General features: G+C 52.8%; 1 protein-coding gene across 7 annotated transcripts in view; it reads left to right on the top strand.

The window, feature by feature from the left end:
* Nucleotides 1–15184, top strand: part of CNOT1 (CCR4-NOT transcription complex subunit 1) — a 2171110-nt gene that overhangs the window by 454175 nt on the left and 1701751 nt on the right. For all 7 annotated transcript variants that reach the window (XM_069654650.1, XM_069654658.1, XM_069654642.1 and 4 more), the window contains one exon: nucleotides 13058–13226. In XM_069654650.1, the coding sequence (XP_069510751.1) occupies nucleotides 13058–13226 (169 nt within the window). The remainder of the gene's footprint in view (nucleotides 1–13057; nucleotides 13227–15184) is intronic.

Below are 15184 nucleotides of genomic sequence, written 5' to 3'. Positions count from 1 at the left end.
AGCTCCCCTGCTGGATTTTCTGCCGGACGACAAGAGGGCGGAGGCCCTGGAGATCCTGCAGGAAGGTGAGGTGGCCTCGGACCACGCCATCACCGTGGCGACGGACATCGCCGACACTGGGTTCCGCCAGCTGGGCAACGGCGTTTGCCTTCGACGTCGTGGATGGCTCAAAGCTACGGACTTTCGGCAGGACGTCCAGACCAGAGTCCTGGACATGCCCTTCGACGGGAACAACCTGTTTGGGAAGACAGTGGACGATTCCCTTCAGGCCATCAAGGCGGATACTGAGACGGCCCGGGCCCTTGGAGTCCTGCAGCAACGACGGACGCCCTTTCGGAGCGGCGGAGGCAAGGGCGCCTCCAAAGGTTCCGGCGGCGGTTTCGCTTCCTACCGTCAAGCGGCCCGCTCGTCGTCGCAAGAGGCCTACAGAGGACGAGGCAAGTCTAGCGGACCCCGCCGTCGTCGCCAAGGAGGTCAAGGCGGCAAGGCCGCGTCCAAGCAGGATTGAACCGGCCGTGGGGTCGGGCCCCCACCGAAGCACCCCGGTGGGAGGCCGGCTGGCGGGCTTCGTCAGCGTGTGGGAGTCCATCTCCACCGACCGTTGGGTGCTGGACGCCCTGGCCCGGGGCCACGCGCTCGAGTTTCAAAGAAGGTGCCCGCGCGTCCCCCCCGTGGCCAGGAAAGAACTTCACGTCCCTCAACTTCTCCTGGAGGTAAAGGCGATGCTCAGAAAGGGCGCCATCGAACTCGTCCCAAAGAGGCTTCGGGGCTCCGGAGTCTACTCGAGATACTTCCTCGTGAAGAAGACGGGAGGATGGCGCCCCATCCTAGACCTGCGGCGTCTGAACAAGTTCATCAAGGCGCAGAAGTTCCGGATGGTCACCCTCCAGCACGTCCTGGGTCAGCTGGAGGAAGGAGACTTCCTATCGTCGTTGGATTTGGAGGATGCCTACTTCCACATTCCCATCCTAAAGGGGCACCGAAAATTCCTCAGGTTCGTGGTCCAAGGGCGTCATTACCAGTTCAAAGCCCTTCCCTTCGGACTACGGTCGGCACCCAGGGTATTCACCAAGTGCCTCGCACCGGTGGCGGCGCAGCTGCGCCGCGAGGGGATTCACGTCTACCCCTACCTGGACGACTGGCTCATCCGCGCCAAGACTAGGGAGCTCGCCGTGGTCCACACGGCAAGGACCGTCCAACTCCTCACGGACCTGGGATTCGCCGTGAACTACGCCAAATCCCACCTGGTACCCGCGCAAGTTGCACTGTTTCTGGGAGCGAGGCTCGACACAGTGTCCCTTCTGGCCTCCCCGTCGGAGGAGAGGACCAGGACCATCTTGGGCAAGGTGCAACGGATGTTGGTGGCCGACGCGGCCAAAGTGAGGTCCATCAAGTCCCTCCTCGGGATGATGTCTTCCTGCATCTACCTCATTCCCATGTGCAGGCTCCGGATGCGCCCGTTGCAAGAATTCCTGGATGCGCGCTGGATCCAGACGACGGGCAGCTTCGAGGAAAGGATCAAGCTCGACGAGTGCTTCCGACGAGCGATACGGTGGTGGGGCACCCGCGCGCATCTGACGGCGGGCATGGACTTCCAGACCCCAGCCCACCAGGAGACTGTGACCACGGATGCCTCCCTGGAAGGGTGGGGAGCGCACACCGAAAATCTGCACGCAAGGGGACTCTGGCTCCCGACGGAGAAGTCCCTGCATATCAACGTCCTGGAGCTCCGTGCAGTGTTTTGGGCCCTCAGGTCCTTCCTTCCGTCCCTCAAGGGCAAGGTGGTGAGGATCTTCACCGACAACACCACCACCATGTTTTACATCAGGAAACAGGGCGGAACCAGGTCCCCAGCGCTGTCCAAGGAGGCGCAGGACCTGTGGCATTGGGCCGTCGCCCAAGGGATTTTTCTGGTGCCGTTTCATCTGGCAGGGATAAAAAACACCATCGCCGACTCACTCAGCAGGGAGCTACGCTCGTGCCACGAGTGGGAACTACGGCAGGATCTGGTGGATCGCCTCTTCCGACGGTGGGGCACACCCCAGATCGGCCTGTTCGCGACGGCGACGAACACCAAGTGCCGGAGGTTCGCCAGCAGGTTTCCCCAGACGAGGAGCATGGGCGATGCTTTCTCGTTCCCCTGGGAGGGCCTGTTCCTCTACGCGTTCCCTCCCTTGCCTCTGCTAATCCGGCTCGTCAACCAGCTCAAGAGGTCACGGTGCAGGATGATCCTCGTCGCACCTGCGTGGCCGAGGCAGATATGGTTCCCGGACTTGCTGGACTTGTCAGCGTCCCCGCCGATCAAGCTGCCGGCGGACGCGGATCTACTCTCCAGGGAAGGAGGCGCCATCCTCCACCACGACCCGAAGTCGCTGAACTTGCAGGCCTGGCTCCTGCAGCGCTAGAGTTTGGAGGATACGACATACCGGCCGATTGCAGAGAGGTTCTTGCAAAGGCCAGGGCGTCCTCGACTCTTAAATGCTACGGACACAAATGGAAGAGGTTCTCTGTCTGGTGCCACGCACAGAAGATTAACCCTCTACGGATTACGGTTCCCCAAGTACTGCCGTACCTGCTGACGCTGGCCAAAGCTGGTCTGGCACACGCGTCCATCAAGATTCATCTTGCTGCGATCTCCCGATACACCAGAACCACGGGGCGGACGTCCTTGTGGTCTCATCGTCTGGTGAAGGAGTTCATGAAGGGACTGTTCAGATCGTTCCCGCCGGTGAAGGCTCCGGCCCCGGCGTGGGAGCTCAACGTGGTGCTGACCAAGCTCATGGGACCTCCGTTCGAGCCTCTGCACTCGGCCCCGTTGAAGTTTCTATCGTGGAAAACAGCTTTTCTTGTGGCCATCACCTCCGCACGACGAGTGGGAGAGATCCAGGCCCTTTCCTGCAAGGCCCCGTACTTGACTTTCCACGACACGAGGGTAGTGCTCAGGACGCACCCCTCCTTCATGCCCAAGGTACCGTCGGACTTCCATCTCAACGAACCCTTGGTGTTACCTGTGTTCTTCCCGTCGCCTTCGTCGCCGGCTGAGAGGACTTTGCACTCGCTGGATGTAACTAGAGCGCTGAAGTTCTACGTGGACCGCACGAAGGGTTTTCGGAAGACGTCACAACTCTTTGTGAACTTTGGACCTGTCAATCAGGGGAAGGCTCTCTCGAAGGCTTCCATCTCCAGATGGCTCTCCGGCTGTATCATGTGCTGTCACCGGTTGGCAAACCGACCGCTGCCTGGCCGTCCGAGCCCATTCCACCAGAGCGATCGCAGCTACCACGGCGTTCCTATCTGGTGTGCCCCTGCTGGACATATGCAGGGCTGCTACGTGGAGGTCGACGCACACCTTCACGAAATTCTACTGCGTCGACCGGGATTCCAGGGAGGAGTCCAGGGTCGGCCAAGCAGTGCTGCGCAACCTGTTCGCCTGAGGTGAGCCTGGTGAGGAGGTAAGATGCTTAATGTTGAGTTGATGTGATGCTTAATGTTGAGCCTTTGCCACCTCCCGTGGTTGTGCATGTGTGTACTGCTATGTATTCTTTATTCATGAGCATGTGAATCCATGCCAGACCCCATGCTGGAGAAGGAACAAGTTACTTACCTGTAACTGTTGTTCTCCAGCATGGGTCTGGCATGGATTCACATGCGAACCCTCCCGCCTACCCCTCTGCGGCTCTTCACTTGGTCATACTGCCACTTCACGTGCTTCCAAATCTGAAGATGGCTGCCAGAGGCGGTGCTTAGGTAGAGGGCAGTCATTGACTGTGGTCAGTATGACGCAGAGACCAGTGATTGGTTATTACTACGAAAGACAGATCAGAAACTAAACTGATACTGGTTTTTTCTTTACCGAGGATTCCCAGCCTGACGACGGGGAATATTCATGAGCATGTGAATCCATGCCAGACCCATGCTGGAGAACAACAGTTACAGGTAAGTAACTTGTTCCGTACTGGACATGCCCTTCGACGGGAATAACCTGTTCGGCAAGGCAGTGGACGAGTCACTGCACGCCATCAAGGCGGACACCGAGACGGCACGGGTCTTGGGTTCTCTCAGGCCGTCCTTTCGAACCTCCGGAGGCAATTCTCAAGGTGCCTCCAAAGGATTCGGTGGCAATTGCGCGTCCTACCATCAGGTGGCCCGCTCCTCGTTGCAAGAAGCCTACAGAGGCCGCAGCAAGGCCAGAGGACGTCGCCGCCGGCAAGGCCTCGGTGTAGCAAGACAGAACCGACCGTGACGTTGGGCCCCCACCCGAGCACCCTGGTGGGAGGCCGGATGGCTAATTTCGTCAGCGTGTGGGAGTGAGTCCATCTCCACTGACCGTTGGGTGTTGGATGCTCTGGCCCACGGGCACGCTCGTGAATTCCAAAGAAAGTGTCCCAGTCTACCACCCGTGGACAGGAAGGAAAACCACGTGCCACAGCTGCTTCTAGAAGTAGGAGCAATGCTAAAAGGTGCAATGGAGCTCGTCCCGAAGAGAGTCCGGGGCTCTGAAGTATGCTTGCGGTACTTCCTCGTCCGAAAGAAGACCGGCAGCTGGCAGGCCCATCCTGGACCTTTGCCGCCTCAACAAATGCATCCAGTCCCAGAAGTTCCAGATGGTCACCCTTCAGCATGTGCTGGGACAGCTGGAGGAGGGCGGCTTTTGTTGTCGCTGGAATTTGAGGATGCCTACTTCCACATCCCCATACACAAAGGACATCGAAAGTTCCTACGATTTGTGGTCCAAGGGTGGCACTGCCAGTTCAAGGCCCTGCCCTTTGGGTTGAAGTTAGCACCAAGGGTCTTCAAGTGCCTGGCACCGGTGGCGGCGTGGCTGTGCCTGCGGGGGATCCACGTACACCCGGACGATTGGCTCATCCGAGCAAAGTCGATGAAACTTGCTGTCGATCACACAGCGAAGACCGTCCACCTGATCACGGATGTGGGATTCTTGCTCAACTTCACGAAATCTCACTTGGTACCATCGCAAGACTCCCTGATCCTGGGAGCCAGACTCTACAGTGGCGCAGTGGGCTTCACGGTCGCAGGAAAGTTTGAAGGCCATCCTCAGCAGGGTACAACAGCTGTTGATCATGGAGTTGGCCAGGATGTGGTCCATCAAGTCCCTGCTCGGCATGTCATTGTGCATCTACCTCGTGCGTCTATGCAGGTTGTGGATGTGCCCACTGCAGGAGATCCTCGACGCCTGTTGGATGCAAGCGGCGGCAGCTTCTGAGACCTCCTTCAGCGAGACGTTCCGTCAAGTGATCCGGTGGTGGGCACGCACACCTGACGGCGGGCACGGACTTCCAGGCCCCAGCTCATCAGGAGACTGTGGCAACGGACGCCTCCCTGGAGGGATGGGGAGCGCACACCGGAGATCTCCACGCTAGAGGCCTGTGGCTCCCAGAGAAAACATCAACGTCCTGGAGCTTGAGGCTGTGTTCTGGGCCCTCAGGTCTTTCCTTCCGTCCCTCGGGGGCAAGGTGGTACGGATCCTCACCGACAGCACCACCACGATGTTCTACATTCTGAAGCAGGGGGGTGGGGGGGGGGGCACCAGATCACCAGCCCTTTCCAAGGAAGTGCAGGATCTGTGGCATTGAGCCGTCGCCCAGGGGATGTTCCTGGTACCTTTCATCTGGCAGGAGCAAAAAACAGTCACTGACTCACTCAGCAGCTGCGCTCTTGCCATGAGTGGGAGCTTCGGCAGGACCAAGTGCATCTCCTACTCTGACGATGGGGCAGTCCCCAGATCGACCTGTTCACAACGGCGGTGAACACCAAATGCCGGAGGTTCGCCAGCAGGTTTCCCCAGCCAGGGTGCATGGGTGATGTATTCTTTCCCCTGGGACGGCACGTTCCTGTATGCGTTCCCACCGTTGCTTCTGCGATTCATCAATCAACTGACGGTCCAGGTGCAGGATGATCCTCGTCGCACGGGCGTGGCTGAGGCAGATGTGGTTCCTGGACCGTCTGGCCTTGTCAGCATCCCCCCAGTCAAACTGCCTACGGACATGGATCTTCTCGCCAGGGAAGGAGGCGCCATCCTACATCACGACCTGGGATTGCCGAACCTGCAGGCCTGGCTCCTACAGCACTAGAGTTCAGAGGCTACAATATCTCGGACTTCAAGGAGTTACTTGCAAAGGTCGGGGCATCCTCGACTCTGAATTGCTATGGACATAAGTGGAAGAGGTTCTCTGTCTGGTGCCGTGCACAGAAGATCAACCCTCTACGGATTACAGCCCCTCAAGTGCTGCCGTACTTGCTGTCGCTGGCCAAGGCGGGCTGGCACATGCCTCCATCAAGATCCACCTGGCGGCTGTCTCACGCTACACCAGAACTCCGGGGCGGTCGTCGCTGTGGTCTTACCGCCTAGTGAAGGAGTTAATGAAAGGACTGTTCCACTCTTTCCCGCCGGTGAAGGCTCCGGTGTAGGAGCTCAACGTGGCGCTGACCAGGCTCATGTGTCACCCATTCGAGCCCCTACACTCGGCACTGCTGAAGTTCCTATCGTAGAAGACCACTTCTCTTGTGGCCATCACCTCCGCACAGCGAGTGGGAGAGATCCAGACCCTCTCCTGTAAACCTCTGTACCTGACATTTCACGAGACTAGGTTGGTGCTGAGGATGCACCCCTCCTTCATGCCAACGGTGCCGTCGGACTTCCACCTCAACGAGCCCTTGGTGTTAGCTGTTTTCTTTCCATCGCCGGCTGAGAGGACTTTACACTCGCTGGATGTGGCTAGAGCGCTGAAGTTCTACGTGGACCGCACGAAGACCCTTCGGAAGACGTCACAGCTGTTTGTGAAATTTGGACCTGTGAATCAAGGGAAGGCCCTCTCGAAGGCTTCCATTTCCAGATGGCTCTCCGGGTCCATCATGCACTGTCACGGGTTGGCAAACTGACCGTTGCTCAGCTGTCCGAGAGCCCATTCAACCAGAGCGCTCGCTGCTACCATGGCGTTCCTGTCTGGTGTGCCCCTGCTGGACATCTGGAGGGCTGCTACGTGGAGTTCGACACACCTTCACGAGATTCTACTGCGTCGACTGGGATTCCAGGAAGGAGTCAGTCGGCCAGGCAGTGCTGTGCAACCTGTTCTCTTGAAGGTGAGCCTTGTGAGGAGGTAAGAGATGCTTAATGTTGAGCTGTTGAAATACTTAATGTTGAGCCTTGCCACCTCCCGTGGTTGTGCATGTGTGTACTGCTATGTATTCATGAGCATGTGAATCCATGCCAGACCCCATGCTGGAGAAGGAACAAGTTACTTACCTGTAACTGTTGTTCTCCAGCATGGGTCTGGCATGGATTCACATGCAAACCCTCCTTCCCACCCCTCTGCGGCTCTTCTCTTGGTCCTACTGCCACTTTACGTGCTACCAATCTGAAGATGGCTGCCAGAGGGGCTTGTGTAAAGGGCAGTCATTGGCTGGGGGCAGTATGACCCAGAGACCAGTGATTGGTTATTAGTAGAAAGACAGTTCAGAAACAAACTGATTTTTTTCTTTACCGAGATTCCCAGCCTGACTGCGAATATTCAGGAGCATGTGAATCCATGCCAGACCCATGCTGGAGAACAGTTAAGGAACTTTTTCCTTCACTTCCCTTTGAAAGTATTGCAGCAGAGTTCTTAAAGTATCAATTAACCATGTTGCTCTTGCACCGACTCTTTTAAAAACATGCAGGTAAGAATGTATTCTTTCGTTCAGTTTTCTGACCATACATTTCCACACTGTTGTAAGCCAGCATGACTTCTGCTTGCAAGCATTCCTTGCATGCTGCTCAAATGTCAGGCTCAGTATTCATTCAACGTGTATTTTTACAGAATGTCTTTCTTGGTAAATAGAGTTGATTTCCGGCAAACGAACACTTAACAATGTCTTTAAGAATTTAACTCTCTGCAGTAACCTATATACCTAACTCACTAATACCTAATGAAGATAAGAAACTTGATGGAAAGGTATCCTCTCTCCACTTGAAACAAACGCTGCGCTCCCACCAGATTAACCACATCGCTTGTTCCACGTAGTCCTTGATCAACTGGAAAGCAGATTTCAAGGATCTCTCTGCCAAATCTTCATCTTCAAATTGGGCCTAAAACCAGGAACTTGACAAAAGCACGACCTGCCTGCTAGGGAATGAACAATGAAAGGCAGTTTAGAATGTTAGTGCTACCCTGAGGCCCTTCACTCCACCAATCGGTGAGCAGCTTCACTTTCTCCATGATGACCTGGGGGAACTCTCACTCTGTGAAAGGGAAGTTTAAGTACAACAACCAATTATGAATTTCCCTGCCCACAATTAACCAATACTTTTACCTAACCCATACATACCACCTATCATTTTTTTAAAACTTTATTTTTGCATTTAATAAAACAATTGTACCAACAAGCCCAAACAGTGGGCTACTAACATACCGCCGTTGCCCCCCCCCCCCCCCCCCCCCCCGGCCTGCCCCCCCCCTCCCCTGACAGTCCCATTACACAAGCTTCTATTGCTTTTGATTTACTCAGGTGAAGTCTGTGGTGGCTGATCAGGTGGCTCGGTTGGCACAGTGCTGGAGAGGAGGTGAGAGATGTACGGGCCCCAAATATCTGGGGGTCTCGCGTGGTGGGGTAGTGTCTTTATGAATTCTGTTTGTTTCTTGGCAATATGATGTCTCTCCTCCAGTTCGCTAGTGTGGGCGGTGTACCATGTCCCCACGCCATGGCCACTCTCCTATGTGCCAGTACCAATATCATGCTTGCCAGTTTTCTAACGTGCGAGGACAGGGGTCTCGTTAGTCCTAGGAGTGCCACTAGTGGGGAGTGCCCCACCCTCTCGCCAATTATTGCGTCCGTTTCAAGTGAAGCTCAGAAAATATGGCGTTGGGCCCTCGAACAGGAAATAAGCATAATGGCTTACCATCTGCCAGGGGTGAACAATGTACAAGCAGACTCTCTCAGCAGAGAGATGAATCAACTGCACGAGTGGGAGTTGAACGATCAACAACTGGCGTAATCAAGAAGCGGAGCCATCCTTCTCTGGATCTTTTCTCAACCCGAGAGAACAAGTGCAGATATTACGCGAGCAGATGGCCACAACCCGGCTCGCTGGTGGAGGCATTCTTCCCGTGGACGGACAGGTTCGCGTATGCATTCCCTCCGTTTCCGCTCATTCGACGGACCCTCCAGTGGGTTCACAAATATCCATGTCGTGTGATTCTAGTTGCTCCTTACTGGGCGTGACAGTCGTGATTTTCGGACCTGCTCCAGCTGTCGATAACGGAGCCAGTGAGGTTCCAGAAGATTCCGGACCTTCTATCCCAAGACAAGGGAGCAGTTTGGCATCACGACCTGGGTGCCCTCAGCCTGACAGCTTGGCTTCTGACTTCTCAGAGTTTGGGGCCCTGAACATTTCCTTGGATTGCCGTCGAATTTTAGAGGCAGCCCGAGCTCCGGCCACGTATACTTCATATGCATGTAAGTGGAAAAGATTGTGTGGTGTGCAGGGATCAACTGGGGGTGGACCCCCTAAACATTGCTTCAGAGCAAGTTTTTCAATATTTGCTACACTTACCGGAAAAAGGGTTGTCTTTCTCCTCCATAAAAGTGCATTTGGCAGCCATCTCAAGATTTACTCGTAAAAGACATTCAACTCGTTGTTCAGCGATCGACTGGTTAAGCATTTCCTTAGAGGGTTATTTCGGACCTTTCCTCCAGCCAAAATGTTCCCTCCTAATTGGAGTCTCAATCTGGTGCTGTCGGGACTATTGAAGGCTCCTTTTGAGCCTATGTCATCCCTAAAGCTTTTGTCGTGGAAAATGGCTTTTTTAGTGGCTATTACTTCAGCAAGAAGACTCTCGGAGCTGCAAGCATTGGTAATTGATCCCCCCCATACTTGCGTTTTTTCAAGGACAAAGTGGTATTGGCAACCAACCCTCATTTTATACCTAAAATTCCAACTACATTCCACAAGCATTCTTCAATTGTGCTGGCAACATTCTTCACGGTGGCCTCTTTAGCGGAAAAAGCTCCATACATTGGATGTCATAAGAGCTTTGAAGTTTTACCTCAGTCGTACTGCGACACTTGTTTCTGTAAGGTAAGCCCCACAGAGGAGTGTATCCTCCTGTCAATGTACCATGATTGGGGTTACTGTCAATGTACCATGATTGGTGTTTTGTATTGCTAACTGCATGTGCGGCTCTGATTGGTTGGCATTGCATACCTGCAGATTAGGAGGACTGCTATATAATCTATTCTAAGCATGTGAATCCATGAAAGATCCAATACTGGAGAAGGGAGTAGTTTCTTACCTGTAACTCAATTTCTCCAGCGTTGGTATCTTTCATGGATTCACATGTGCCCGCCGGCCTCCCCTGAATGCAAACTTGATATGCCCCTACTACTTTGGGGGTTAAAATCTGAAGGGAGCCACGGGCGTGATTATTTATACCATGCGTCCTATTGGGTCATGCATAAGCGGCCCAAAACCACGTAGATAGGACACAGAAGTGTCAATTTCTTTCCAATGGAAAATGTCTTAATAAATATACAGAGGGTTCCCAGCCTGACAGGGAATATTCTAAGCATGTGAATTCATGAAAGATGCCAACGCTGGAGAAATTGAGTTGCAGGTAAGAAACTACTCCCTTCAAACTCGCTGCTGACACTCTTGCACCCTCCATCTCTGACTGCCTATCTGCCACCCAGTCCTGGTGCACCTCCAACAATCACTGCCCCAACACCTGTAAAACTGAGATCCTTCCCATCAGGACCCCAGCTCATTCCTTCTTCCCTTCACTCGGCCTTCCTCCTTGGGCTCCCCCTCGGCACCTTTAACTGAAGCCAGAAACCTTGGAGTTCTCTTCCACTCCCCTCTCCTTCCTGCCTCACTCAGGACATTGCCAAGGAGTCCAATTTTTCAGGTATTCCTTAAAGGAATTTTACCTTTTCTCACTTTCCCTCAGAGGCTCAGTGTGACCCTAGCCCTATTTTGGATTAACTAGTGCAATAGCCTCCTCCTGAAACTACAGTCTTTCCAGTCTGCGACCCCTCCAGCTAATCCAGAATAGGGTAGCAAGACATATCCTTGGCCTTAAGCCCAGGGACTGCATCTAAACCACTGCGTTCCTTTGCAATAACTGTTTTTTAAACACATTTTGGCAAACTGAGTAGGCGGTGGTTAACTTTCCTCCGCGGGCTTCTTCTATGGAATGGCCTCTCCCTGCACAAGGTGCAGCAGGAGGATCTTCTCAAATTCCGGAAGCTCCTTAAGACTTTCCACTTGTCGTCCTCCTTCCCCTTTTCTCTCCTCTGCTAATCCCACAGTTACTGCAATGGGTGTCCTGGCCACTTATACATCCTCGGGGGCCTGACCTCCCACACCAATCCTGTCTATCCACAGCACTTGAATCTGCACGCCCTCCGCCCTGGAGATTCGCACGTACACCTCCTGCGGCACCAGTCTGTGTAGCACTCCACATTCCTAGCACTTCATGTGGCTCACCAATGAGCTGGGACTCCCCAGGACTTACCCGTACCCCCCTTCCTTTCTTGCTGCACTTCCACATTCTGAACACTCAGAAGGCATAGTGGGTTCGTCCCTTCTAGCCCCCTTAAATATTGTGTTTTTAATGTTTTATTTTTTCCACCCTTGCTCCCTCCCTGCCCTCTGGGTGCTTTGAAACAGTATTGTCTTATTGTATAAGCGCCCAACAAGCAAACAAATACAATAAATTGGGCTTGTGACAAGGGTCTGGCTCCTGTCACCTGTCCTCCGGATGAGGTTTTGGCTTGATCAAGAGTTCAGGTGGATGCTTGCCGCACTTATTTGGCGACCATCCAGGCTTAAAAGAATTCCCCATAGCATGTTTACGGCGGCCAACCCAATGGCTAAGGACCACCGCACATGGTTGTATAGTCTTTTTCTTCCGGTTCATAGGCCGCATACGGTCCGTGACCTCAGTGTGGTTCTGGCAGCTTTTCAGTGCAAACCCTTCGAGCCGATCGCCTCTGTGGACATCCAGCTGGTAATGCTGAAGACGGTTCTACTGGTAGCTCACAGGGTCAGTGAACTGCAAGCTTTGTCTTCGTGCTAGCCCTTACCCCACGATAAGGTCATTGTGTGCACTCACCCAAACTTCTTGCCCAAGATGCTCTCCATTTTATTTGAAACAAGAGATCTGCCTGGCAGTGTGCTTCCTGGACCTACAGTCAGAGAGCCCTACATTCCTTGGACCTGAAGAGGGTCCTCTGGTTTTACGTCTCTCGGAAGAAATCCTGCAGGAAGTAGGGCATTGCCACTTTTGGGGGCTCCTTCCCTGGCTCTTATTCTCCTAAGCATTCCAACGCCCGTTGGATGATTCAGGCCATTTTGGAGGCTTATATGACGATGGGCAAACTAATTCCTGAGGGGTTCAGGCCCACGCAGTCAGCTAAGGCCTCGGCCATCACGTTTCAGAGACCTGTTTCTTGGGATGTCCTCAGCAAGGTTGCTACTTGGGCCAATCGGTCCTCCTGTAAGCACTATTCCCTGGGCACCAGCTCCAGGGCACGATGCAGAGTTCGTCCAGGCGGTTCTGAAGAACCTTTTTGCTTTGTTGTAGATATGAGGCACGTTGTTGGTTCCACCCTATGGTTTTGTTCAGTGGAATCGCCCACAAGGATGACATATGTAGCACCCATCTTCCCCTGCTTGTGTGCCAGGGGCTAGTATGTAAAAAGTTTAGCCAGGTATTTAAGCGTCAAATGTGTTCAAAGTGGACTGAGGTGAGGGGCTGGAGGGCAGCACTATCAATGAGCATTCCCATGCCAGAGGTTGCGCTCCTGCGCTGTGCTAAATTTGGAGAGGCAGCCCTATTCTTTGCCCAGTTGAGTGATGCCCACAAGGATGGAGGAAAGAGGACTATGGACTAAAAGTACTCTAGTCACTATGGCACTATGGTGAGTAACTTTAATTTTTAGGTTGTATTCGTCCTAGTTGCTCAATAGGTGTTGAAGGACTTAGAAAAGCAGAGTTGCCATTCTTTCAACTTGTGCAATTTGTTTTACATGTGTCCTGAAGGCTCTCCTTTCACTCTAGATTTTCCTCAAGAGCGGTGTCCTGTGGTGCTTGCACCACTCCTTTACCCTGAAAAACGGGACGTTCTAATGGACAGGATCCTGCCTGACTCTGGAGGGATTGCCAAAACCATGATGGAGAGCTCCCTGGCAGACTTCATGCAAGAAGTGGGTTATGGTTTTTGTTCAAGGTAAGTCACCTGGTTTGTTGTAGCCACTGTTAAGTTACTTTTGCCAATCTGACTTTGATTCAGTTTTGTTAAAAGGAGACATTATCTTTTTAGCTGTTTAAGGTAGCTGAAAGCATTGCCGTTGTGCACATTTCAATATGGTCTGTGCCGCCAAAGTGTGCTTGTTTGCTGCAGTGTAGTGTAAAATATTGCTTCTAATCCTGCTTTGTGCATCCAGGTCCTCCCTGCATGTTCATTGCAATTGTTTTTCTGGAACTGTTTTTGTGTAGTGCTAAAGTCTCTGGTCCTCCAGTCTCTAAAAGCTTCTACCGTGGAGGCATAGCCTATTCAAGGATTTCTTTTCAAAGTTATGGGCCACCTCAGAGTTGCTTAACTCCATTTGAATGACTTGCCCAGTTTACGCTGGGGCCATATATTCCGATAATTACGTCCTAGCCTGGGGATTGAAAAGTACTTGGCTAAATCATTTGGTCTACAAAACATTCATTCTATTATGGTACAGGCACCTCATAAGGTGTTGGACAAAATTTCAACAAAATTAATTCCCTCCTTTTCTATTGAAATTTACAAACTTTACTGCAATGCACTATGCTGAGTTTTCCTTCCAGACAGCCCTTCTTTCTGGGCATTTACGGTCTCTTGCCCAGCTCTAGGTTTACCTTTCTAGCCACATCTAATGTGTTCCTGTCGGTATTGCACAAAAATATAGTTTAAAAAAAAAATGGTTAAAATTATGATTTTGGCTGTACCAAAATTACATACAGGTGAAAATGCTAAATATTTAAACCATTCGGTTTTCATTATAGCGAACAAGGGATGGGGGTTTGCAGGGATGTCTCCCACATCGAAAACAGCCATTTATTTTAGGGGCTTGGAGGTAGTGAAGAAATGGACCCAGCAGCTTCAGTTCCCATCCAGATGTGAAGGGAACTGGCGCTGCAGGGACTTGGTGGCACACAGTGAAGTGTGCTGCCAAAAGGTAAGTGGTGTGGTGGCAGCAGGGTTTATAAAGGCATTTTGGCTGTGGGGTGGCTTTTTTTTATTTTTTATACAAACATTTGGAATCCAAAACATTTGACTTTGAAAGGTTCATATTCGAAATAATCATGTACATCCGTTCCTGTCCTAGTCCCTTGACATGTTTGCTTGCCCTTTTGCTTGAACAGCCACTCATTCCCCCAGTGAGTTCCAATCCAGGGCCTTTTTGGTGATGTAGCCATTTAAAAGACCCCTGGTCGGTCCCCCTAAAGTGCCATGCACATTTCCTTTTCCTCTGCAGGTCTCCCTGCTGGACTTTTAAACTCACTGGGTGGTGGTTTATTTTGCATGCGACTGTCGTACCAAATGTTTCTGCTTTGGAGACCATCCATACTCTTGCATCCCATCCTTCCACCAGGGAAAAAACCTTCCCCATTAAATTTCGAGGGGTGCGGCCCTGTGAGCATGTGCTGCCCTGACTCCGCCCTACGGCACCAAACCTCAGTCCCCTTTTCCACGTCGACGGGAACGGGCTGAATTCACCAGCGCTCCTGGCTTTGGCCATGTAATTCCACGCGCTGATACTTCTTTTTGTCTTTTTATCATTCAGGTACTCGGCCTTCCCGGCGCATGTCGACTTCCACAGGGTTTAGCAGGTGTCCATCCTGCGATGGGCTCTTTCCAACTTCAGACCCCCACCCCCTCTGCCTGCATTGCCTTGGCCCTGACCATGGCTGGCAAGCTTGTACAGCGTACAATGCCCTGCCATCGAGGTCTCTGAAGAACAGACAGGCCAGGTGGAGGGAGCTCTTCCAGAAGTTGCCTCCTGAGGACCTCAAGGACTTTGTGAAACACCGATCCAGGCCCAAGGTAGGGCCCCCTGTTTTCCATCGCACCCCGCAAGGGAGACTACTTCCCAAGGACTCGCTCGTGTGGGAAGGACCGCTCAGGTTCTCGCATCAGCACGTGCACCGAGGCTG

This window comes from Ambystoma mexicanum, chromosome 1p, assembly GCF_040938575.1.
Source record: "Ambystoma mexicanum isolate Mex_15411 chromosome 1p, UKY_AmexF1_1, whole genome shotgun sequence".
Taxonomy (NCBI): Eukaryota; Metazoa; Chordata; class Amphibia; order Caudata; family Ambystomatidae; genus Ambystoma; species Ambystoma mexicanum.
This window is presented reverse-complemented; position numbering and strand designations above follow the sequence as displayed.